Raw genomic sequence first — 27,038 nt, forward strand, 5'->3', positions numbered from 1 at the left:
CGCAAAAACTAAATGGCGCGAAGGTGGAAATGGCGGTTGAGTTGGTCAAACACGGCGATTTGCGCTTCAGTGACAATGCGATTGCTGGTCGTTGCTTTTCTCGTGTTCACCGCCGCGGCATTCAAATCCCACAACAAATGCCCCAACAACACGAACCGCCTGATGGCACTCTTCAACTTCATCTGCAACGCCACGCAGACCGTCGTGACTTCACGCGACGCGTGCTACGGTTGCTTCTTTCGCGCCGCCCAGCAGCCGGCCGTTAACGGTGCTCTGGCGACTTTTCTGGCGCAGTGCGCGGCGCTCTACCTCGTGAACAGCACATACGCGGCGTGCGTGAACACATTCCAGCCGACAGCCGTGTGCACCGCTCACTGTGCCTTCGTGCAGTGCATTCGGCGCCGAAACAGCCAACTGTTGATGGACGAGTGCATGACTCAAGCGCTGGCCGTCAATCCCGCCTTCGCGGCCACTTCCGCAGGCCGCATCGCTCTGCTGGGCAACGCCACAGGATGCATCCTTGCCAGGGCGCGCTGTTCGCCCTACAATCCCATCACGGGAGATCTGAGGACCGGCGCGCCGCTCAGCACAGCTCTTCAAATTGCCGGCAATGGCGACCTGCGCATCGTCGCATTTGCGCCAAATGTGGCCACTGGCGAATTGTTCTGCTCCTCACGCACGCCACTCGATCAGGCCGCCTATCTCGGTGCACTGTGCTAGGGCTGCATGGCTAATAAAGGTGTTTTTGTAGAAATTCCCCTGTTTCATTCGCAAACTTTACCACTGAATTTTCGAAAGCTCCCGCCACCATCTTTTTTTCGCAGTGTAGCTGTCACTCAAACTTTCTCCCTCGGTTCGCGGCCAACTTCACGCGCACCAGTTTTTGTTCTTCATGTCAAAATTTTGCAAAATTATTGTCATTTTCTCATTTAATGCGGAATTTGGGCAATAAATAGTGCCATTTCCCACCCCAAACACCGTGAAAAGTACGTAGATGCGCCTAGAGTGGCCGTAGGGGTGTTCTTTTGGTGGCGAAACCGCGGAAATCAGGCGTGCGTGAGAGGGAGATTTGTCATCCTGCCTATATTGTTATTTTTAGTCCGCAGTCTCGTTTCCGTGCGACTCCTGCGTGGCGTCCGGGCATCAGGAAGGCGACATGGCTGAGGAGACGCAGCATCTGCTCCAGGGCGACGCGATCAACTACAACGGGAACGACGGCGATGTGGAGCGCAATGCCCAAGGTTCGTGTGTTTGGGGGAGTCTTTGTTTGGGTGACTCATCCGGGAGAGCGAGAGAGAGCGATTGGGCGCAAGAGCCTGACTATTGACCTATGGCCAGAGTCTGCCCTCAATCGCTGGGCGCCGTGCGCGGCGTATCGATTCGCAGGGAAGCCCTCTAACTGCTTCGCCCCCATTTTGCAGGCGGAAACGCCACCACGGCGTCCTCAATTGGGCCCGGGGAGCTCCCGCCCACCTTCCAGGCGGGCGCCGTGCCGATGGTGACGTGCCGCGTGTGCCAGGGCATGATTGACATCACCTTCAAGCGGGACCAGCACGTGGTGAAGTGCAATCAGTGCAACGAGGCAACCCCCATCCGGAACGCGCCCCCCGGCAAGAAGTACGTGCGCTGCCCGTGCAACTGCCTCCTCATCTGCAAGAGCTCCTCGCAGCGCATCGCGTGCCCGCGCCCCAACTGCAAGAGGATCATCAACCTGGCCCCCAGCCCCGTGACGCCGCCCGTGCCCTCAATGCCCGGCATGTGCCGCATCACGTGCGGCCACTGCTCCGACACCTTTCTGGTGAGCCCCCACACACACTCTCTCCTGATCGCCGGACAGGAGAATCGTTAATTTCAGCCTCAAGAGCCAATTAAGCATAAATACTTGTGACAAATCAATCGGGGAATTGTTTAACGAACGAGATTATTTGGAAAATTTATAGTTTCCAGAAAATTTTTCAGCTCTTTTTCAACACAGTTACTCAATTGCTGTGTTCTTGGGAAACTTATCGGTGTTCTTTCTTCCTAATCAGCGAGTTTTTACTGAAGAAAGCGTATTTTTATGGCTTATAAATTCGATATACATTTATTTAGGGGGTTTCTTGACTGATTATGGTTATTATCTTGCTTCGATGGGTGAATCAGAACTATGCAAAGTCCAAAATTGCTGTGAAATTTGCCAAATTTACTTCAAAACTCTCAAAACACCCTCTAGATTATTATCTTAAGTCGGTTTTTTTTAGTAGTTTTCAAGTGTATTTGGTCTAAAATATCAACTTTTCACAGTCTGGGAATATTTCAGGAAAATCTGGAATTAATTAAGAGCATAATTATGTCAGTTAATCTTGAATTTCTGATCTTAGAAACAATTTTATTGCCTTTAATGTGACAGAATTCAATGAAGTCTTTAAGTTTTTAGCTTTAGCACCGTAATTTCTTGCTCTGTTCTTGCAAAATGATGCAATTGTGGTGTTTTTCATTCAGTTTTACATCTATTTTGGCTTCCACAATCAATGCTATGTATTTGCGAGGGTGAGAAAATGGGCAAATAAGGCTGGCTTTGAATTATAACAAATAACGCCGCGCTTGAAGCTGAAGTGCAAACATGAAATATGATCTCTACACTTTGTCACTCTGTCCTAATCTCACTTCTCTTCTCTTTTTCCGCCGCAATTGCAGTTCAACACTCTCAACAACTCCCTTGCTCGATGCCCTCATTGCCGAAAAGTGTCCAGTGTCGGTTCTGAGTTCTCGCGCGGCCGCGGCATCTTGTTCTTCATCATTGGCATCGTCTTTCTGGTCATCGGCATCGGCGTCACGGCCGGAACATACTCATATGCGGCGGTGAGTGAGCTTTTCCTTACATTTTCTTGGCGGTATCTTCTCGAATTCGATTAATTCACTCAAATTTCTGGCAAAAATACCAATAAATATTAACAAATTACGCCTAAACAAACACTAAATAGCAAAAAAGACGTCTTGAGATGAAATATTACGCATTAATATTGCTCTTTGCCGGGGTTCTTTAGTGCTGAAAATGTGAATTTGCTAAAAGGTGTTGCAAGATTACGATTAGTATATTATAAGAATGTGGGGAATTTATCTTTTGCGAAGTCTGAAACGTTTTAAACGCCAGAAAATTTACGTGAATACTAAGGAAATAGACAATAATGTGGATAAACACATTTTTATTGGATTTTTCTGGCCATTTGTGCATATTTTAATGCACAAGATTGAGGTTATGTGTTTCTGAACGTCCTTTGACCCTTTCCAAGGAAATTAATTGCATTTAGACAGCAGTTAGAAGTACTTTTGGCTTCTGTTTCTTCTTTGTAAGTACGAAAATGCGATTTTTCCTGAAATATCATAACAAAGATATCTTTCCGGATATTCTGGGCAGCAGAATCCTTCAAGAATTCACAGAACAGTCGCGAATGAAGATGTTTTGTCACTAGAATTCATTATTTCGCCCTGTTGAATTAATTTCCTAGATAATCGTTTAAAACTCCTAGAAGTTCCTTGAGATTAGTTTCGGAGGAACACGGAAAAATGCGCTTAATTTCCACTGAAGAACATTTCCGAACTTCCTTGTGTGGAAAAATGGCCAGAAACTGGGCAGAAGTTGGAATATTCTGCCCTAAAAGCACCCTAAAAGAGCAAATGACTTTCTGACAGCTGAAATTCGCATTAAATAAACTCTAAACTTTGTCTTGCAACGCCTTCTCATTCGTATTTCGGTTGTACTTCACACTAACGCCACCAGGTGGCCGTCAATATAATTAATGAAAACGTTAAGTTGCAACGAGGCGATTATTGACTTTCTTCACATCATTCATCTTATTAATTACTATTCTTGGGCTTTAACGCCTTGCGATTGCTGATGTTGTGCGGTTTCTTGTTGCAGAGTCACGGCGGAATGTACGTGGCTTACATCGGGGCTTTCCTAATCGCACTCTTCCTGTTCGGGCGCAGCGTCTACTATTGCACGCTGAAGACCAGCACAATAGATGGTCCAATGTAAGGACGCTGCGCGGCTCCTCGGCGGCTATGAGAAGACATCTCTGGATTGCAGACGAAGGCCACGCATTGTGACACCAAAAAGATCAAAGAGAGAGAGAGAGAGATAACGATGATAAAGGCATTCCTCTAATTTTCTTTTCTTTCATGTATCCCTCGAGAGAATCATGCAAGGTTTATCGACAGTAAAAACACATAAACTATAAAAGTATCTAGCTCTTACCTTATAAATGTGAGATGAAGATGATGATGAAGAAGGAAAAACGATTGAACATATTGTTGCTTTATAATAATTATTTTTTAACATCAATATTTTTTTGTGAAAACTTGGGAAATATTAGTGAAAATATATAATTATAGGGTAAAAAAAGTGAGAAAGAGAGAGAGATTAACATCTAAATTATTTCAGAAAAACAATTTCTTATTACTGCAAAGTGAAGGAAAATAAACACAAGTTCTTGAAAAAACAACATCCTTAACAGAAAACATTACAATAAAAGGCAAAATGAGAAACTCAAAAGAAAAAAAGTTGTAACAATGATGATAATTTGAGACCATTGTCTTTCTTTTATTTTGTATAGCAAGATAGAGAGTTGAATAAAGAACATTTTAGTCTTTATATGCAACATTTCTCATGTCTTCTTTCACATTTATTTCTTATGAAAAATCAATACTTTGAAACACCGGAATAACTCCGGTTCTATTATTTCCATTGGAAGTTTTGACCTGTTTTTAGAGACATCCTGATCTGGACTACAACATATTAAAATGTTATTCAAATCGGTTAGTAAACAGCGGAGATATCGGCCGGTAAAGTGTAAACTTTAAATCTCCATATTTCTGCTCCTATAATTTCAATCCCCATAAATGATGAATCACTGTTAAGGTCTTGATGTCAGCTACAACATACTAAAATTTAAAGACAATCCATCGTTTGGATCTCGAATTATACAACTTTAAAATTTTGAAATTCGTTTTAGCGACTTTAGCGCCCCTAGCGGTAGTTGTATCAAGTCATAATATTTGAATTTTAGAGATGCTTGATGGCATTTTAAGAGACTCTCTAAATGATCTCAAAATTATTCCTATCAATTAATTAGAACCGGAGTTATGACAATTTAAATTTTCAAATTTTGATCCATAACTAGGGTCTGAAAGAACCTAGGTCCTCAAGCAATGGATCGTTGGAAAGATCTTGAAACCAGCAATAACATCCCAAAATCTGGAGCTGATACACGCCATAGAGACTGAGCAAAGGAGGAAAATATGTTTTAGGAATATTCAAAATGGCGGACTTCCAAAAACACGTCAAATCTCTTGTTTATCATTTTATTTTCACCATGATCTTCATACACTTTCATCGTCTGTTCCCCATCCTAAAGAGTGGAGTCAAGATTGATAAGATTGCTGTTACTGGAACTGTCCGGAGAGCTGAGAGTCTCCTGAGTCTCTTCCTTGACATGCAGAACCCGCGCAAGATTGGGATCTTTCTTCTCCTCCTTCTTCCTCTCCTTGTCCTTGTCTTTGTCCTTGTTGTGCTTATGCTTGTGCTTGTGTTTGTGCTTCTTCTTGTCCTTCTTCCTCTTCTTGGGCTGAAAATACAAAGAAATCTCTTCAACTCAATGTTTTCAAAAGAAAGTAAGGAAAATCTCACCTTTGGCTGATCCGTTTTCGTCTTTGACTGCTGATCATCCTCTTGCTTGAACATTCCCGGCTCAAAGCCGACAGGATTGCTTCCAGTGGCGCCCATAATTCCCGGCAGAGACACAGAATTGTCCGAATAGTACTCTGTCTTGGGCTTCTTGGCCACCGGCGTGTCCACGGGAAGCGGAACAGGCGGACTGATGAGATCAACATCGGGCAGTTCAATTGGTTCCGTCTTCGGTTCCATCTTCAGCAGCGTCTCCACGCTCATCTGATCCGCCCGTCGCTTCTGCGCCTCACTGAAGGACTCCCCAGACAGTCCAGTCAGCGGAATTGCGTGGTGGTCAGGAAGTGAGGCGGGAATTGGAGGGATGACTTTTGGAGAAATCGCTCTGGGAATTGGTGGAATCTTTTGTGGCTTCATGATGGCCTGAAGCTCAGGCGTGGGCAGACAGAATGGTCTCTTCAGTCCATACAGGGCATAATAGAGATCCACGAGATCACATCGCAGCACAGGATCCGATGTCAGCCCAGAATTCATCGTCATCCAGATCCTCTCCACCAATTTCTCCTTGTCCAGACGATGTCTGTCGCCGCGCACGAAGGGCGGATTCTCAATGAGCAGCCTCGCCAGCAAGTGTCTGGCCATTGGATCGGGATCTGTCTCCAGCAGATCCAGCAGATGCTCCAGATCCTGCCATCGGCCGTCAACCTTCACAAAGTCCACCAGACACTCCATCGCGGCCACGCGGAGATCCAAATACTGCCCATAAGCCGCATAACTGCGATAAATGTTCGGACTGGGCGGCAAATGGCCACACTTTTGGAGCTTCCTGATCACTTTCAGACAGGAGACAGAGACTGAGTACTTGTACGACGGCAGATGCTTCTCCAGATTCAACAGACGCGTCACTTCCTCCAGAACAAGCCTGAAAATGGAGCATTTCCAAATCACATTTCACTCAGAAATCAAGCGAATAAGACTCACTTGGCGTCCGGCGAGAGATTCTCCGCCGTGATGGCTGATCCCTGCTGAATCACCGAGATCACCGGCGTGATTGCATTGCCCAGCGCATCCACCAGTGCCGCTCTGTAGTAGTTGTCCGAGTAGTGATTCCGAGAATTGTCATTGTACTTGAACAAATCCAGCAGGAAGCGAATCACCTCCGGCGGACAGATGCCATGCGACGTCCTCAGACCCGCCATGGCCACAGGGATGGTCTTCTGGAGGAAGTAGTGCTGGAAGTTGGAGAAGTTGTTCTGCTTGATGATGTGCGGCGCACTGAAGGAGCCAAAGAGCTTCCGGAAGATCGTCAGCATGGCTGGCGGTCCTTGCCAACTGGTCGCCATGGCGTTGGCCACCTTCGTCAGACACGTGGCCGCCTGGCAGCGCACCTTGAAGAAGCACTGCTCATTCTCAATCGTGTCCGTGAGCGCCATTCGCGTCGCCGGCGTCGCGTACTTCTCCAGCGCCCTAATTGCGTCCAGTTGCGCTGTGACGTCTCTCTCGTGGCGCAGCTGGAATTGCCACTGGAAGTCCGGCTGCTCCACATTCACCGCCCTGAGAATCGTCATTTCCGGATCCAGGCGAATCCAGAGCACTGGAGAGTCATTCATCGAGGACAAATCCATATCCACTTCCTCGCCTGCAAGAAACACAATTCAATTAGCGCTCAAGATCGCTCAAGTTGAAGACACACAGTCACGCCAAGGGGCAAATATCATGGTCAGAAGTGGTGAACATCACTTTGTGGGAGTGTTAGTGAAATATTTGCATTGAAAAGGCTTTTGTTTCAACAAATTGAAGCTTTTTCTACATTATTCTGCTTAGAAAAATCAATTTAAATTGATTTTCTAGGTTATGTGATTGATTTAAGACCAATTTTGGTGATTAAATAACCCTCAAAATTACCAACTTTATGTTTAAGCTGAGAATATTTCTCTTTTTCTTGGCAAATTTGAGTATTTTTGTCCAAAAAACCTTCATATTGAGTAAGAAAAAGCTTAAAAGTCAATCATAACCTCAAAAATGTCATTTCAATCTTGTTATTTCAGCGGTCTGTGCTTTAAAGTGGCAAAATTCTAGTGGAAATATTGAGATATTCGCTATGTTTACTCATTTCCAGGCTTGGAAGGATTAAAATCAGCCCAAAAAAGGATTTCTAAGTCGATTTCATAACCTCACAATTTTTCTATGCATTTTCCACCGACAAAACCAGAAAATGAAGACAGAAATCGATTCTTTCAGTCTGAAATCTAAGCATTCTTAAGCGCTTAAACCGCTTTAACTCGTTGAAACGGATAAACTTGGAGACTCACCCGTGCAGAGAGGGATTTTCTTCTTCTTGTTCCTCCTGCTCTTCGAGTGGCACGTGATGTCCGCCTTCACCACCGTGTTCTCAATCTGCAGCGTGTGCTTGAACGTCCCGTCGAGCTCCTGGAGCTGCACCAGAAGCGGTCCCACGTACTTCCGGACGCCCTTCTGATTCACCGAGTCCTGGCGAATCTCCAGCTCAATCGTGTTCCTCTTCCTGTTGAACACACTCGTGAGACTGAACTTGGCGTGTCCGCCGGTGCGCACCCACTGATCCATGAACACAGACATGTCCTTGCCCGTGACCGTGAAGATCGCCTTGGTGAAGACGTCCGTGGAGATCAGCAGATGATGCCACAGGCCGCTGCCGATCTTCGTGGTGGCGGCATTTGTGGCCAGCGCCAGTTGCTTGTTGAACACCTGCAGCAGCAACTCCTGGCCAATCCTGTGCTCCAGCATCCTGATCACCAGATGCGCCTTCCGCCGCAGCGCCTCCACATACTTGGGCGACATCGTGTGCAGACTGCGGATGGGGAAGTAGTGCAGGATCTCCGGCTGACGCTGCACCGCTTGCGGCTGCGACGAGGACATGGGCAGCGGCGCCGGCGGCTGGCTGCAGTCCAGCACAATGCCGCCGTACTGCTCCTCATAGTGCACCACCTCGGCCAGCTCCGACTGGATCCACTCGCGGTAGTCGTTGTTGCCGAAGCACTTCTTCGAGTACAGCCCGCACAGGTACTCGGCGATGCCCTTGGCCAGCCACGTGTCCGACCAGTGCTGCATGCTGATGAAGCAGCCAAAGAACTGCTCCGCGATCGCCTTCGACATGATCTTGCGCGTCACGAACGTCTGATCCACGATCGCAATCGAGTGCAGAAGATGCGTGGACAGGATGGACATTGTGGAATAGGCGCTCACTTCCACTTGCAGCTCGTCCACAAACACCTACGCGAAAGGTGCGAAAGTCATTAGCGTGACAGAGAATTTCACGGCACAAGACTTGAATCTGTGTTTAACTAGAGAAATTAGAAGATTTTGTGGGTAGAAAAAGGAATTTGAGGATGAATTTAAGACCCATTTTACGGGTTTTCTCTTCTCTCGACTACAGATTTTCCTCAGCATTAATTACAGAATCTCTTGTGTCCAAAAATTAGGAGGTTTTTCCAATTTCACACTCGTTTTTATCGTAAAACCTTTCGTAAAACCGTAAATATCCGATTAAAGATCAAGTATTAAGGAAATATTGTCTATTCATTTATGTTTTCAAGATTTTCAGCGGATAAATTCGCTTTTTACTCTTTAAAAATTGTTCAGAATTTTTTTTTTAAATAAATTTTCATCAAATTGTAGTCAATCGTATAAAATGTCTTTTCGAGAAATAATTGTAAATTTTCAGAATGATCCTTCAATGTTTTCAGACTTAAACTGAATATTTCTCATATCTTTTAAATTTTTACTTGAAAAACTTTAAAGAAAAGTTCATATTAAGTATGAAAAGTCAATTTTGCAAACTTCTTTTAAACAAAATCGTCTCAGAAACTAGTTAAAATCGACTTTGGAAAATAATATCTTCAGTTTTTCTTTAAATTTAGCCATATTTCAGTCAAAAATTTCAAAAAAGCAACTGAAATATTCACAAAATAATTATTACAGAGAAATTTGAAGGTGTTTTGAGAGTTTTGAAGAGAAATTTGGCAAATTTCTCCTGAAAAATAACGATTTTGGGTTTTGCATAGTCGAATGGATTTTGAACGATTTTCCAATGTTAGATTTTTCGCAGAAAGCGCGTGATTGGTCAGTACCTGTTTGTAGCAACTGAAGGGATATCTTGTGGAGAGCGTTTCCTCGTAGAACTCGAAGGCCTCGTGAATGTATCGCACGGTGTTCTTGAGCAGCGGCATCAGCTGCGGCAGGCAGAAGTGCGTGACTTCGTGCATGTGCGGATCCACGTAGATCTCGAAGGGTCCCACGGCCAGGGCGATGTTGGGGGCGCACACGGGCGTCGACACGACGTAGTGGAAGGTCTTCTGGCGCAGATCCGGCGTCATCACGACCTCCACGAGATCGCCACAGCTCACGGCCGTCATGCTCTCATCCACCGTGAACTCCAGCTTCCACGTGCACGGCTCGGCGAAGCTGTCCACGCACGGGAACCACAGCCGGGAGCTGTTCTCGTGGCAGTACGTGTACATGTGCGCCGCCAGCTCTGTCATCGTGCCCTCGCCCTCCGGAATGGCGAAGTGGACGCCGCCGGCGGGATTCTCCAGCGAGAATTCGATGCTCACGCGCAGCCCTCTGCCTTCGCCCACGAGATGCGCGGCCTCGTTGGGGATGATGATGGCCAGTTCGCCGGCATTCAGGTCCGCGTCCACCTTCTGCGCCGCCGCCAGGTGAAGCTTGGAGAACACCTCGAGACTCCTGGTCTTCGGGTCGTTCTCGCAGATGTCCAGGAAGGGATCGAAGTAGAAGAACTTGGCCTCGTACTGGTCATTGAGGCTGACTTTGTAGATGCTGCACTGCTTCGCGTTCAGCCGCAACAATCGCAACCGGTCAGACGTGGGAACGATGGTCAGTTCCACGGATCCAATGATGTTCCTCTTCTCGAAGCTGATGCCCGTCAAACTCACTATCTGGTGGGCTGTAAAGGAGTCGGGAAAAGAGAGGAAATTAGACTTTTTGCTTGCAAACAACATTTTGAGGTTATGTCGCGCTTTGCAGAGGAAAATCTAGGGAAATACTGGAGATACTTATATTCTAAACGTTCGCGTGGGTTCCACGGGCTTCTCCTTTTTCATCTTCGCACTACTCTGACTATTTGCAGCACTCTTCATTGCATATTTGGTGCTTTTCCACAGGATAAACAACAATCGCAACACTGCACAAGAGAAAAATGACAACACTGTAGCTCAATTTGCTCAATGGAGGAGAAAATTCCCTCCCCACCAAAGGAGCGAGAAAAACGTCTGTCAGCATTATTTAATAGACTTTTTATGAATTTAAGAAAAGCTTTCCGTGTATTTTATGTCCAAAAAAGCGATCAAGAAATGCTGCAGCACAATTAAAGAGAGAAATAAATGATGTCAATTATAGCAATGGCTGGTCAACGGATTACTCTTCAATATGGTCAATTCGAAAAACGCCGCCACGTCAAGTGCGCGACAGTGAAGCGCCCGCAGCGCCGCACGCGGTGGACACTTGGCGAGTTGCAGTGGATGTTGGAATGGCGTATGTGTGTTTTTGGTGTTGCGCTTAAAATCGTGAAAAAGACGGTGATTGCGTTATGGTTCGGTGAGGATAAGTGAACAGATCGATAGTGTAATTAGTGTGTTTAGTGAAAATGTACAATTGCACTCCGGATAGAGGTTCTGGAGATGGGAATTCCGTATCTCCACCAACACAAACACACACCATGAAGAATTCTGTCAAAAAAGAAGGTTGGTTGAACTCCCTTTCCGGACGCCGTGGGGCGCGCTTTCGCTCCTCAGTGGCATGCTTGTGGGCCCTGGGCGCTGATCTGGCGTTGCCCGGGTGCAGTCACGGGATCTTCGTGGCTATTTATTGCCACTGTGCGCGCTGTCGTGCGATGCAACAGGAATTCTTGTGTGGGTGACGCTCGGATGAGGCCCAGTTCTGGCCCTGAAGTCTCTCTTCTCAGGCCCCCAAATTGCGCCTCGCCGCCGCGCCAGGCTGCCCGTGTGCGGCCCACGAGGGGCGCGCCGGCTGACAAGGCGGCCAGAGTGAGATTCCCGGAAAGCTCGTGGTGTTTGTTTTTAATTAGATCATCTCTAATGGGCTTCGGCAAGTGCTCTCTTGGGAACTGCGTCATGGATGATGAGGTCTTCCGCAGAATCCCCGGGAATTGCACGAACAGTCCCAGGAGCAAATGGCCTGAAATAGGGTCAAATTTAAGGTCTTATTGGTGGCGTGAAAGGGACAAATTGGAATCTTGTGTGAGTGGCTTTGGAGACACAATTTCCACTAGATTTCCACTCAATTGCATCAAAATGAGACTCTTTCGTCGTGGCGACGCGCCAAAAGACCACTTTTAATTAATCACACATTGAGGTTGGAATGCTTTGACTCTCCAAAGAGTCGTGTTGAGGTCAGAGTGAAGAGTTTGTGCTGTTTTTGCAGGTATATTTTATCACATCTTCCCGAGGAGATTCAATTAGAAATAATCGTTTCTGGCTTCTCTGCGGATAATTTCCATAAAATAACATCCACACATTTTCGCAAAACGCCGCGCCTTATCAGTCTCTTCGTGGCTGTGTAAAAAGTGGAATCGCGCGTCCCTCTTTGTGCTCTCATGGCTCGATAACAATTTGGCCGATTATTAAGCTTTTGTTTCTTTGTCTCGGATCATTTTATTACTCAGTTCGCCTCCCGGCGACTGACTAGAGAGCGCGCGTCTCCCTCGAGACCGCCACTCTCGGGCGCTGGTTGTGATTGAGAGATGCCGAGGGGGCCCATGAGAGTGGCGCAAAGGCGTCTCTTAGCACAGCTTAGGAGTGTCAGCGATTAGCCCATCTCTCCCGGAGTTGTCACTCGGCACTTGTCGAAAATGGGTCATCGGCTTTTCGGTGTGTTTATTGGCAAATGGAGGAAAAAACAAAGGCAGAAAGAGAGAGAGATGAGGAAGACATTAATTTAAGTCGCTTCTAGCAATAATTGCTGTGCAAACAGCAATAGCAATTCCCCTCGATGGGGTGATCGACCCTCCTTTTCCGTCCGTCCTCCCGATCATGTGCATTTTGGCTTAAATCTCTCCCTCCCGTTGTTGCACGCGCACATCAAAATGAAATCCCTACGTACACAGTTTACTGTGCATTTAAATATTTGCAGTGGGGCGACGCACGCGAAGGAGGGTGCGGACGGTCACCCCTCGGCTCAGAGTATCTCGTCGCAGCATCACGAACGATAGTGGGACGGAGGGAAACGTGGGATGCGGGCTGGGAAACACTGATATGAAAAGTTAGATAAATTAGCTGTGGGCTTGTTTCCAGAGGGCTCTGGCGTAGCTGAGAGGCAAGCTAACCTCAAAACCCCAAAAAACAGCTCCAAATTTTAGGCGACACTTGGAGCAAATGTGTTCCATAACGATGAAACTGATACAATTTCGATGCTCTAGATTCAAATACACATACATTCCCAGTTTGTATGGCGGGGCTTAAACAATTCACGTGAGTGTTGTTATCTCGAAGTATCTTATTTAATTGATATGAGTTTAATTATTTATATGGCTTTAACGTCCCATTTAGGGATACAGCCTTCTCCATTAAAGAAGATATCTAGACAAGTTTTCGTTTTTACGGTGGCAGATTGTCAGCTTGCCGACCAACCATAAGTGGTTCTAACGCCCATCTTTATATATACAGGGATAGAGCGCAAGACAATTCCAGTGAAGCGTATGTTTCAGCTAGAACATTCAACAGCAACGAGGAAAGGCTTAAATTTTTGCATTCTGCTGTGTTTGAAATCGACAAAATTATCTTTTTAAGTCCTAATATTAAGATCTTAGCATTTTGTGGTCGTTGGATTTGATGCTTCGTGTGCGATTGTGATTATATTTCATAGACTCACCGTGACGTCATTAGAAAAGCCGCCATATTGGATGTAATTTAAATGTAGTTCGAGTTGCGAGACGCAAAATTGCCCTGTTGTCGTAAAAGTAGAATGATTCTAGTGTTATTTTGCATCATTTGTCTGACTGTACGGAATTTCACTATGTTGCCATCTTTATGATGGCAATACGAGAGAGAGAAAGAGTCTTGTATCATCGAGAAAATGCATTTGGGCGGAGATATTTGAGTGGCACAAGACCATAAAATTGAGAATGTTGGAGATTTTCGCAATAATTCACACTAAAACTCTTGCTGTGCTTTGGCTAAAGTCCAACTATTTATGGAATTGCTCCTCTCAAAATCCTTAAGTGTTATTCAAATGTGAGTGCAAAATTTTGCAATTTCCTTCTCAAGAAGAAGTTTGAGGCTGTAAATGTTAAAGTTACGGAAAAGCGACATTTTATTCTGACGCGAGGCTTCAATCAAAAAACAACGACAACAATCGAGAGTGGGCGAGGTGAAAATGTCACAAGGCAAAATGTGTGTGTTTTGGTGGAGTGAAAAATGTCCATCAGTTGCAAATATTTGGGATAAATCTCAATCGATTAACTGATAAAGTTGGTTTGCACTTTCCTTGGGATTGTTTCAATTTTTCAATTTTCTCCCCCCGCGCTTCGAGACAGTTCAATCAATTGAAATGTCAATCAAATTCCCGTGAATGTTCAATGGATGTTCCTCAAATTCTATCATGTCAGGCGGAAATGTTGCCTTTTCACTCACCCGAAATCAAAGACATTCACGTTCCATTGGTTATCATGCAGTGAAACTTTCTGTCAATTTTTTTCTCCCTTAAATGCACTCTGGCTTCTCCAAGACACCCAAAAGCAGGGGAAATGGCTTCAGTATCCGTTCTATTTCACTGACCCATAAATACGAGATCCTTCCAAATCCGAACGGATATACTGGCATGAGTTCCTCCCGCCCATTTCCATTTTATTTCCTCTCTAGATTTCCCACTCGAAGCACCTTTTTCTCCTCATAACTTGTTAACAAATCTCCACGACGGTTCTTGTAATGCAACCACTTCTCTCTCAATCGAGTCTTAGCAAGGTGAATCGAATTGAGATTTTCCCTTGAAAATCGATTTGTTCAGCAAAAAGAGAAGAGTGAGAATCTCGAGCATGGGAAAATGTGGTGAATAATATACAAATTGCTGATAAAATGATCGCAATGCGTCTGTTTTTCAATCTCGTGATGCTTCAAAACTGTAATTGAAAAAAAAGGTTGAAATACGACAAGAATGTCACGGTTCATAAATCCAAAAAAAATAAATGTGAATCAGTCGCAATTTGTTCACCTTTCGTGCAATTGAATAATAAATATATGAATAATTTATGCAGTCAGTCAATTTTTACTATCAATTGTGCCACAATTGTCAAATCACAGTGACATTGTGCAAATTATTCACATGACTGCCTGATTTTTCCGCCCAATTTTGGGGGGGATTTTCATAGCCCAAGAACTGCCTGGCGATGCACAATAAATTAGATTAGAGATTGCAGGTGTGTTTTGAGGCAAATGATAGTGTTTAAGCGTGGAAAATTGTGTTTGATGGAGCAAGAAGAGTGGCTCATAAATGAGATGGGAAAGTCTCTCTTCTGCATCATATTCGCTCATGTTTAAAATAATATTTCATCTGCATGCACGTGTCATTTCAAATTATGTGCTGCACAATTTCCCCTCCATTTCAAACTTCACCTCACATCCGCGTGTCATTTGGCGACATAATCATCGCGCGCCAGCCAAAGTGTCGCTGAAGTTTTAAGGGTGGATTGGATGAAGAATATGCTGACCCAGCAATTCGGGCAATTCAGCAATATTCGCCCCAATTACTTGCACTCACGCACTCTCAATCCGACAGATTTCAGAGGGTGAATTCACACAAAGAATATTTGAGAGGAGTAAATTATGGTTCTGTGTGCATTAAAGATGGATTAAGATTGGTTGAGAAATACCAGAGGAAGAAAATACTTTTACTTGTTTGAAATTCCACAATAATAAATCCGGGAATTTGGATGATTTCAACAAATCGACGGGTGTATCGAAAGCTATGAAAAGTCAATTTTTCATAGCTTACATCTTATGTATTCTTGAGAAGCTCTTTATCTGTTCTACTACTAAGAAAAGTGTGAGATTTGTACTTAATGGGGCAATAGTGAGAAATTCTTTTTATCCAAATAACTGGAATGGAACAAAATTCTCATATTTTTCCGCGTAAACAATGAAAAATCAACTATTCATCATTACATCGTACATTTCTTCTAAGAAAATTCTCTCAAACTGCAGTCAAACACATAAAAACGCCTCTTTCATAAACATATTATTTTTAGATTTTCAGGATTTTTCTAAAATGTGTGGAAATGCCACTGTCATGGCGACCTTCTCCTTCTGACGAGAATCTCGCTGTTTAATAAATAATATTTCAGTCAAAATTCCCAATAAAACCAACAGGAATATTCACAAAATAATTATTACAGAGCAATATTAGCTCTATTGTGAACGATTTAAACGTGTTTTGGGGTAAATTTGACAAATTTCGCAGAGGTTTTTAACGCTAAATTTTCAAGTTGCTCTTCTAGAAAGTTGCAATTTTGACTTTTCTATTAACCCGTCGATATAGACACTGAGATTGTTTGACACGTTTAGACTCTATAATAATAATTGTGGCAAAATATAACAAATTACGCTGTAATTTGGTGACTTGAAAATAACATTAGACAGATTCACACACAAACACACGCGCGGGCTTAGATAAATTGGCACCATTGACATTCACTTTATGTGTGACAAACAATATAAATACATTTTATGTGTACATTTGAATTTTATTGTGCTTCAACTTCTCTTTGAAATTAATTTTCAATTGGAAAGAGTTGATTTTGCTATTGTGATTCACGTGACCGTAAAAAAACATGGGCACTATTGAAAATATTATACATGTGTTTCCAGCTCAGCAAGCGGCATTAACAAGGAACAAAATGCATATCTACATGGTAGTAAATGTGTGTATATATAGTTTGATGCAATCGATAAATCATGGCGAATTGCACGATGATTGTTTACGACTGAGTCATGAATGAGGAAGAGTCATGATTAAAAATTCTCTATGAAGAGCATCTTAAGCATGTTCCTTGGGATTGAAGGGGGGAGGCTTTACCGTTTGGGTGGATGAAAGGGGGCGGGAAGGGGGGAAGAAATGAGGCCAAGAGACGGTGAAGTTTTCACTTTCGCTATGCGTGAAAAGGAAAGGGGCTGTTTGATGTTTTTCCCAACTCTGGGAGGCAAAATTGATGAATAAATCTTTAGTAATACAATAAAGTTGTGAAATTTTAATTGAATTCGTTCTCGGGGAAGTGTTCATCATATATATATATATACCCAAAAATTGTGCGGTGGTGCGAGGAAAATATTTGGCATAGTGGAGAGGAAAAGTTTTGTGTAGTGCCTGAAATTTAACATGAATAAATTAGATATGTTTTCTCTGGTACGACAAATTCAATGGAGAATTATAATGTATAATGAGATTCGCCATAGTAATTTGAATTCACGCGCGTTGAGGCGCTATCGTGAATTCTCTGGTGATCTGCAGATAAGCGCTCTCGTGAGGGAGATTTTGTCGATTAGACGATAAATCTGCCGTGGAGTGGCGCTTTGTGGATGGATATTTGAATGACACTTGCAATTGGGTCAATGGCTAATTGAAATCCAATGTGATGCACTTGAATTCGCCTACCGGGTGGATTTATTCATGGAGTGAATGCATCATTTGCACTGTGTGATCAGCATTAGAGCCGAAATTTTAATTTGTGGCTATTCAGGACACACTTTGTGGCATTTTATCCAATTACTCACATTGATGCGCCGGCGATTTTGTCGATGGCAATTGCATTAATGGGTGAACAAGGGTTGATTAACCCTAATTTCTCAGCCAGTTTAAACCACTGTTTGGTTATTGATGCCATTGATCTGTAATTCAAGGACTTTAATGAATAATAGGCATCGTGGCAACTTTATTTTCTTGTCAATTTAAAGAAGCTGTCAAAGTTATTAATTTGTAAAACTGCGTTGCAAGATTACAATTCATAATATTTATGAAAGTGGAGGATGGACGCCTGGTGGCCGCCAATATAAGCTAAGAAAAGTGTATTGTTGCAACTCAAAATCTTAGCTCTTATGAATTCGAATAAGAAATCTCTAATGATGCAACGACTCCATAAAGTGATTATCACACTATAAATTGCTCACCGGAGATGTGAAATTAAGCTTGACGCTTAAATGCATGATTCCAATGATGATACTTTCTTGTCACGTTATCAGGAAATGTGTGTGAATGTCGGCTTTAAAAGCGTTTGTAACCTTGCGAGAGGAAAATTGTGTGTTTTTCATTGATTGTCCTTCCACAGCATCTCGAGTGGTTTTGCTTCTGGAATTGATGCTCTTCAAGTGCTGAGAATTCAAGGTTTCCTCCTGTCATAAGCATTGAGATAAGATGCAAATCGTCACTGCTGTTAATATAAAAATTGAGTGCTCGCGGAGTTCGATTGAGTGCAATTTTGCAGTCAATTTCTGACACACTTTTGCTTTTTATTGCATTTCTACTTGACTTTTTCCAATATTTACCTTCGCCAATCCAGAAAGTGTAATTATTTTTGAAATGGCTTCACGTTTTATCCATTGTGTGGTTGAAATTATATGAGCTTTTGTGGGAGAATTGTAAGTGATTTTTGCTGTATATTGTTCAGTGGTAAGATGAATGGACATAAGGAGATTATTCCACATATTGAACATCCATCAGACATATTCAATTATGTTGCAAAGTAAATCGATTCTTCCCTATTTCCCTGAAGAGTTTTCACTCTGTGAACTTGAGTAAATATTTAAACGACTTTTTAACTCAATTTCTAATGAAATTAAATGGTCCTTGAGTCTCACTATGATGGCAAAGATGAAGAAGAAAAAAATGAGAGCCACAGAGAATCGTTGGATAAATGGCAACAATAATGCGAAAAGTTGGCTTCCTTGAGGCGGGCTTTTGGTAATTTATACATGGTATCGTGCCTGTCAAAGTTAGTGGATGAAATTTTCACTTGAATGCACTTGGAACATTTTCCCTTGTTTTCCATACATTTAGAGAGTTGCAACATAGAAGTTTTACAGACACAAAACTTCTTCTTCTTCTCACCATCTATTTGTGACATTATTTTGGCAAGCTGTTACCACTCTTGCTTTTTTTCTGAAAGACACTTTTTTCTCCTCTCTGTTGTATTTACCCTTCATTCTGTGGCTATGATATGATTGTGAAAGTTTCAACGTGGCCGCGCACAGTGGGATAAATTGCAGAATAGTGACGAGAGGGGAGGGAAGGGAAGGGTGTGAATGTGGAAAATTCTGAAAATTAATTTACCATGGCACAATCAAGGCGTACGGATTAATTCATATCCCTCCATGGCGTCTGATTACAATCAGCTCGAGAAGCCCACATATGGTATTTGTGAAATTTATGCATCAACTCTGCCATATGACAGCAATAATGATGACATTCAAATTTCCCTCAATCCATATTGATGTGTTCACTACTGCCTTCAATTCTTGGTTTTTCTTGCTTCTCATGTCTCTGAATCTTCCTTTCCTCATATTCGAGTGCTTGTAAAGGTTTTTCAGTGTCCTAATCGTCTAAATGCATTTAAGTTTGACTTCTGAACGTTTTGCTAATTTATGTGTCGTTGCAACATTACGAATTTCGTATTTTAGTTCGTGAAAGATACCAATTTGGTGTTGCAACTTTATGTTTTCATAGCTTATACTGGCGACTGTTAATATAAGGGTTTTGAAGGTTATTTTATACGAATTTCGATTTAATACGATGTCCCGAAACACATAACCTCAATTTGATGCATTAAAATGTGCACAAAATACTCGGAAAATCCATTGAAATTGTGCTAATCAACCTAAAAACATCAATATTGTTTATTTCCTCGAGTTACACGTGAATTTTCATTACATCAACGTTTAAAAACGTTTCATATTTCGTAGAAGATAAATTCCCCATATTAGTAAATAATATGAATCGTAATCTTGCAACAACCTTTTGACGAATACATATTTTTAGTAAAATTGCAACGACACCTTAATCCTTTTTCTTCCTTCTGAAAATGCTGTATTCTGCAATATTACATAAACTATTGAATGGAGCGTTTCAAAAATGTTCCTACTTTGGCATAAAATGCCATATCATTTGACAATTTCCCTTCGCACAATCAAATGTGACAAGACAAAAGTTCCTTTTTATATGATTTCCGGGGGGGGGGGGGGGGGAAGAAAAGTTTGGCGTATTATTTTTCAATTGGAGGCAAGATATGAAAGTGTGGAGAAAGGGGAGAAGCCATCAAATAGTCATATATTAAACAATAGTCGACAATAGCAGCCGAAGAGGGAGTGGGTTTGCGATGTGACATGATTCATGGTTTTTTATTTCCCCAAAAGACATTGCAATATTGCGCCCTTTCTGTCCTGTGTGTTGTGTGTGCTGATTTCACGGGAATTGGGTGAGCTCTGGGCTTGTGTTATTTGCAAGAGGCGCCAAGATACATAATATTTTCCGGGAGGCGGTGGTGGAAATGTAAGGAAGTCAAGTCACGCACGACTTTTTGCTTTTACCAGTCCTTCTATAGACACTTCACCCACAAGATTCTTCACTCCTCCAAATCACCATTAATCGCATTCCATCACTTTTGTAGTTGTTAGTGACTTACTTGGTCTCTTTCTTTGTTCTTGTTCTGCCGTCACAATAGCCATTCTTCTTTCCTGATGCTTGTGCGTGGAAAATGAGAAAATGGGGAAAAATGTGTGCTTATTTGAAATTTATAGGATAAGATTGATGTGTCGGACACAAATTCACGAAGGGGAGAATGTGCCATCGGGTGTGTTTGTATCCTCCAATTGCTTAAGGCACTGCTGAGGTGAAAAATTAGGTTATAATCTCCGAAAAGGTGGACTGAGAGAGGATGCGAAGGATACTCAGCGTGGGAGAAGATGATAAATTGTCTCGTCGTTCCTCAGTTTGACTACTTCGCCATCTGCTGGTCGAAATTTGCAATAGAAAATCGACAAATGCCGTCAACTGACAAAATGTAGCATCCTAGCCTGAACAGACTGTGTGAAAATGTGCGCTGCGTGACTGAATTTCTACCTTGAAAATGGTTTTCACGCAAAATGATAATTTGCGGCATCGCGTAAATAATTTTTAAAAAGTATAACATAGTAATTTATTGGATTTTATATCGCTTTGTTTCACCCTCAAAATACCCCGGTGACATTCTAAATGGTGTGAAAAAGTGTGCAAATGGAAAAGAATGGGCAAATTAAATTTGGGCCTTTTTAAAATGTTATTAAATGTTATTGCCCAGCGTTCACTTTCAGCTGTAATTTTGTGCTTTAGCGCCATCGTAAATTGATATTTAAGAAAAATTTTGTCGCCGAAAGAAATGAATTTGAGCTTCGCACAGAGTGAGTGAATGTCTTCTTAGCCATTTATCATACGAAAATATTCCTTCCTAAATACTCCAGTAAAATGTGAGTGAAAAGGGCGAATGAAGGCGAAGAAAAATTCTGGGAAAGATGATGAAATATCAGCTTCCGGAGGAATTTTCAGTTGGAGGAAAGCTAACGAGGTTTCAAGTTCCTCGCTAGATTGCATATCTTATTAGGACGGATGTATCGAATATTAATCAGCGATACTTTAATAATCCGTAGCGAAATTCCGCACAAGTTTATGTGAAAGTATTTTCATATTGCATAAACTTTTGATTAATATATCAATGCATTTGCAGTTTAAGGCGGGTTTGCTTTTAAATACATCTGAAGTTAGCTCTAAATCGACTCACTGTGAGTGTGTGGAAAGTTTTATTAGTTTTTTAGAGAGGATAATACAAATGGGATTGTTTATGTTTCAATTTTGTCACAGTTGAAGAATTCTCATTTAATACCTCTATTTGACTCTGGAAAACTCTCTTTGTCTCTATTGATTAACTTCACCATTTAGCGGCGTCAAAGTGATTTCTCCCTTCGGCAAAGAATAGGGGTTGGAAAAGCTTCAAAGAGAGCGCTTCAAAGTTAAGTAGGTGAATTTATGAAGGACTCAAAAGTGATTGTCATCTCTACGTGACGTCGAAAAGTTTCCTTTCAACCCCTCGTCGTCTGTCAAAAGTGCCCCTGAGCAGTGATGTTGCGTGATTTAGAGTGTGTAAAGATGCGTTGTGCTGCACAAAGTGAAGAATTTGTCCAATTAAGTGTGTTTGTGTGCTTGGCCAAGGGTTGCGGGGTGGCTTTTATATTATGTATAGTGAGTGAAGATCCATGAATAATAGAGAATGTAATAATCATCCTCTGGCACACAATACAACCGCTTCACATCATCATCTGGTCGTCCATGTGAAACTCCATCATCCAACACATGCAATAATCATCATCGCCAAGGGAATGGACCCCGAAATGTTAGCATTAATCGTGTGCTATATATCCTCATTCACAAATTCACTCTCTATTGGTCGTCTTGTGCTGGATTGTGTGCCACACACCAGCGATTCTCTGGGTCGAGTGTTTGGCATTGTGTTTCCCGGGGATAAATACTCTGGCTTTTTGGGGGTTGTGCAGTAAGTCAAGCGCTTCACTCTATAGCTTCAGGGATTCCGCAAGAACCTCTACAGACCTTAATTAAGGCAAAGAATATGCACAAACTTATGGAGTGATTGTCACTAAAACTGAGGAATGTAAACTTTCACATCTCACTAAAACAGTGTTACAGAATTTCAAGCAATTCCACATTGTGTAAGAGAAGGGAAATTTTGCACAATCACAAATTGATCCGGTTTTTGCTACTTTTGATCTATTATGCAACTTTTAATACATCCCTTAAAACAATATCTATAATAAGATCACACTAAAATTGCCATATCTTATGGGAAATGCAGAATCGTTCGAAATTGAATTATTTGCTTAACAATTGGTTTCATTTTGTTATAGAAAATGCATTCATTTTGGTTAACATTACACATTTAGGCGGTACAGATTGGTTTAACACATGTTGAAAGCCGAATTTCAAGTCTCTTTTTAACTATTTGTGGTGAATTTGGTGAAATCTTTGACACAATTGCTATTTAAAGTCTTACATGTGCGATTTGGAATAGCAAAGGGTGTTATTAAGTTACTCTAACACATCTTTAACATCAACAGTGTTAGTGGGAATTGATGTGCTAATTCAGAAAGCTAATTAGATGTATGTAAATATGCGTTCTGCCAAAGAACATCGTAATAACATTGAACCCTGTATTGAATACATAAAATCAGCGAATCACACAATCAAAGAGACAAAATTCGCAGTTGCAGACTTGCAATAAATATTGAAATATAGCGCCACAATTGAATACGAAATGAATGAAAAGTTATCCCACTGCAAAGGAGGCAAAAGTGTGTGGCAGAAACTAAGGAAGAGGTTACTTTGAATAATCCAGTGCATGTTATTATTTCTCAGAGTCACAGAAAATCGTGTGTTATGGAAATAATACAGTCGTCCTAGTGAATATTTATAGATCTTGCTCTCCTTCTTCTGTGTGTGTTTGGCAAACTAGATATTCTCCCTTTTCTCTGTCTCGAGGGCGCGCGCTCGCGTGGGGGGGAAAAATATAGAAAATATGAAGATTCTCGTCGTTGAAGGGCATGCTGTGAATATGTGTTCCTATCATCCCTCAATTATGCATCTTGTTAGACATTTGAATACCAAATCAGCCATGAAACCGCGCACAGAGGAGAGGATATGTTCTCGATGATAAAAAGAGGCATCTTTGTGTTATGTTTATCATTCTAATATCCGGTGTTCTCTTCGTTTTTTTTCGCCCACCTTTTTCCAATGGCGAAGAGACAAAAAGATGCCCATTAAATCCGTCTCTCAAGACTCCTCTTGGCGATGGAGATAAAGGGATGTTTAGAGAGCCATGTCAAATTGTAATTTGTCCCTTCTTATGGATAACAAGCGAGTGAAAGAGAGAGAGAGAGAGGGTGGATATTATTGTTTAAGACCACCGACATCCCCATTATTTGTCGACAGTGGCACCGGCGCTCTTTATTAAAGGTGTCACAGGAGGCACAAGAAACGATATATAGTGAGGCCCCTGAGATAAAAAATGAACACGAAGAAGAGTTCTCTTTCATTGTGAATATGAACACCACAAAAAAACCAACATACATATAAATGTGCAGGATATTTTTTATTCATGATATCCCTTCCACTCTGTATCGCAACACCACGTGTAATTTTATCTGTGCCACGACTTTTATTTTATTCCCTTCCCGGCTCGCCGTTCGCCCATCCTTTCGGTGGAAGAAAAAGGACAAGGTTTACCGTAGAATTGAAGGCAGAATTTCCATGTTAACGTGTTGGAATTGTAGATTTTCAAATCACGCGCTACCGTCTGACTGAAGAGCCCTGTGCGCGCCCCCGTGCTGGGGCCACAGCGTGAGATTGAAAAGGGAGCGAATGAGAAACGAAGGATTGAGAGAAAGGAAAACACTGCCAAGTGCGCCATTGACCGTGTAAATGGGGTAGAAACGGTACGAAATTAAATGCAATAAAAGCAAGAGGAAGAAACAAGCAATTGAAAAGATTTTTCTGAATAGCAATGAAATTTTTCTTCATTCTTCCCTTTTTTGCCATCGTCTTTTATTCATTCTTTCATATTCGAACACACTCACGCCATTCCTTCGTCTCTCTTCCCACTCGGTTGTGCATATGATTCATTATGACATGTTTCTGGAGAGATTTTTATAGCAATATGTAAAGTTCTGGAATATGCATTGTTTTGTACTTTTTCAGGAAAACTTTTCGTACGCTGCTGAGGAAAGGAATTGCGCGTATGAAGAATTTGAGTAACAAAATAATGTCTTTTACAACATGTTTTCCTTTAAACTCTGATCTACACAGAATATTTAATCGATAAATTGGACAAATGTGGGTCAATTCCCAGTCAAACACAGGAATGTTAAACTTTAATTATGTAAAAGTTAACCATTCGAAGTGAATAAAGAAAAACAGCCCTTAGAATTCTCGCTAAAACAGTGTTTTAAAAGAGTTTTAAACGATATCATATTGTGTAAGAAAAGTGAAATAATGATAATAGCTAGAATTAATAAAATTCAAGTAAATAATTAGTAAATTCGCGATAAAAAGAATTAAATGCAAACATTCTTCATGTTTGCGCTTAAAAATTGAAGCTGCAATTGCAGATTGATCCATCTTAGCAAGATATTCTTGAATATTCTGAAGCATCCGATCTGTCACTCTGCTTTTTACACATTCATCGAAACAATCTGTGGTGGTCGTGTTAAAATTACACATTTAGGCGATACAAAATGGTTTAACATGGAATTTTTAATACAAATGGTGAATTTTTGAGTAAATTCTGCTTAAATGAGGAATGTTAAAAATGTGTTATATTAGTATAAAACAGCCTTTGCTACTTTGAGTCACACATGTAAGATTGAAAATGGCACAAATGGTTTTAAAAATACACCACATGTGTTAAATAATTCACCACTCATGTTTAAAATTTTAATGTGTGAACATAAAACATTGTTTTTGTGGTGTTTTTTCCTTAATAATTTGAAACGTTGAACTTTTACTGGTTTGAAGTTTAATTTTAATGAGAATCGCTCTATTTATTAACATAAGTGGTTAATTTTTTAATGTGTGACTTTGAATAGGAAAGCATTGTTTTACACTAATATAACACGTTTTTTTTACATTTCTTGTGTGACTGAGAATTACTCCATAAATTGGTCGAAGTTGAAACACTTTTCACCCTGCGGACATGTGACCTTTTCATATGATTAGCAGAGAGAGAGAGAGAGAGAGTCATTGTGTGACAAGATGGCACGTTCATCTTTCAGCAATATTGTGTTTAATTACGGGACAATATCATCCCTTTCATGTGACACGAAAGTTTTCCCATGAGCGCCTCACACTGTCGAAGGGTTTTCACTGTCTCTAGCGTCCACTTTCTCGATTTGGGTATGATTAATTTCAGGACGGACGCCGAAGGGGTTGAAAGTGAGCTCTGTTTTTGTGCTAATGCTCAATGCTGAGCACGCTAACTGAGCGTGTGGCGTCAGCACCTTTTGGCAAATGGGGAAGATTGTGTGTGTGTGTGTGTGTGTGTGTGTTGGGGTTGTTTTGGGGAAAATACTAAAATGATTCGCCTTCAAAAGAGGGACTCACAATAAAACTGCTGTTAGCATCAATTGTGGGTTTGGGGGATGTAAAATGGGTAAATAAGAGAGTCTGCATCGCTTAGTTGGAGTGAAATTCTGAAAATTTTCCAAGGGGCTCTTAAGTGTGGCAGGGTGCTTTTGTGTGTGTGTTTTCGGGGGGTGGCGAGGGTGACAAAAGACCCAAATTCACACGCCTTTTGTCTCACAAAACACACTCAGGTGATGTATTAAAATGTTTTCTGACTGAGAAGGAGGAAAAGTTGATGGGGATGAAATAATGATTTGCCACATTTTGGCGCTTCTTTTGTCTCTCTACCTTGAATATCGCGCCTCACCTTGAGAAATTATACAATTCTGTCAAAATGGATTTGTACGTTTGCTATTTCAGCGAATGAAAGTGGAAAATCATTACAAAGCATAAGTATGAAATGTATATAAATCATTTATGGTGAAATGATGTCTTTTTTGGGGGTGGAAAATGTGATACAATTGCAAATGAAATGCTTTGAAAATTTATTTCTCTAAACACCTTTTGCAGATCAGTTTTCGCAAATTGATTGAGCGTGATTTTATGAGTGTCATAAATTCACACAAGAAAACCCGATTCACTTTCGGTGTATTGAGAGATTTAGCGTGGATTTTTCGTGTTTCTCGTGCATAGAGAATGTTAAGCGAATTTAATGTTGAAGTTATCTGCCATCGAGTGCACAGCAAAAGTGTCTAGACTTCTAATTTGTATATTTGTGAGTTCCACTCGAGGAATTATAATGCCTGATAAGTGGCACTGAAGTTAATTTATAATTATAATTGAACTTGGGTGGAATGGAACGTGCTCAAAATGTGAAATTTCCTCAGCTGTCGTCCATGAGTCTGTGGCCACTCGAGATATTTTCCTGATTTTTCTCTCTCGTCCTCATCTCTCTTGTCTTTGTCGAAATATTCACCATACATGATAACATGCGGAAAAATGTCTCTGCGGAATTGCGCCGACGAATGCAATTTGAGTGTCTGACAGAATTTGTGTGTGTGTTTTTGGGAGGGAAAAAGATGTCGCACATGTCAATTGATTGTATCTTTCGGCAAATGGACATCATTTGATCGTGAATGGCGTGGAGACTTTAACGAGTGTGAGCTATAAAACTTCTTTTATGACAGCCTGACCATCTTCTTGTATTACGTGGAAA

At 41.7% G+C, this 27,038-nt stretch overlaps 4 protein-coding genes across 5 annotated transcripts in view; 3 read left to right on the plus strand and 1 right to left on the minus strand.

Annotated features, from left to right (window-relative positions):
• The first annotated feature begins 75 nt into the window (after positions 1-75).
• Positions 76-720, plus strand: LOC132260989 (uncharacterized). Its single transcript, XM_059759445.1, has one exon. It carries the CDS (start codon positions 76-78, stop codon positions 718-720), a length of 645 nt encoding a protein of 214 aa, XP_059615428.1.
• A 129-nt stretch (positions 721-849) lies between these two features.
• The window catches only part of LOC132259563 (type 1 phosphatidylinositol 4,5-bisphosphate 4-phosphatase), a 64,412-nt gene continuing 38,223 nt past the window's right edge, over positions 850-27,038 (plus strand). The window contains exons 1-5 of one of the 2 annotated variants that reach the window (XM_059757252.1): positions 850-986; positions 1,100-1,241; positions 1,422-1,798; positions 2,677-2,841; positions 3,902-4,384. In XM_059757252.1, coding sequence (XP_059613235.1) covers positions 1,157-1,241; positions 1,422-1,798; positions 2,677-2,841; positions 3,902-4,018 — 744 coding nt within the window. In that variant the 5' untranslated portion in view covers positions 850-986; positions 1,100-1,156 and the 3' untranslated portion in view covers positions 4,019-4,384. Of the gene's footprint in view, positions 1,242-1,421; positions 1,799-2,676; positions 2,842-3,901; positions 4,385-27,038 lie in introns of both variants that reach the window. The other variant, XM_059757251.1, reaches the window with a different exon arrangement.
• Positions 5,328-10,869, minus strand: LOC132260311 (transcription initiation factor TFIID subunit 2). The gene is made up of 5 exons (XM_059758344.1): positions 9,775-10,869; positions 7,978-8,917; positions 6,647-7,304; positions 5,669-6,587; positions 5,328-5,606 (listed from the first exon to the last, which is right to left on the minus strand). Exons 1-5 carry the CDS (start codon positions 10,663-10,665, stop codon positions 5,391-5,393), a joined length of 3,624 nt encoding a protein of 1,207 aa, XP_059614327.1. The 5' UTR covers positions 10,666-10,869; the 3' UTR covers positions 5,328-5,390.
• Positions 11,158-27,038, plus strand: part of LOC132259560 (cyclin-dependent kinase 14) — a 93,256-nt gene continuing 77,375 nt past the window's right edge. The window contains exon 1 of the mRNA XM_059757244.1: positions 11,158-11,406. Within this exon, the coding sequence (XP_059613227.1) occupies positions 11,310-11,406 (97 nt within the window). The 5' untranslated portion in view covers positions 11,158-11,309. The remainder of the gene's footprint in view (positions 11,407-27,038) is intronic.

This window comes from Phlebotomus argentipes, unplaced genomic scaffold, assembly GCF_947086385.1.
Source record: "Phlebotomus argentipes unplaced genomic scaffold, Phlebotomus argentipes genome assembly scaffold_18, whole genome shotgun sequence".
NCBI lineage: Eukaryota > Metazoa > Arthropoda > Insecta > Diptera > Psychodidae > Phlebotomus > Phlebotomus argentipes.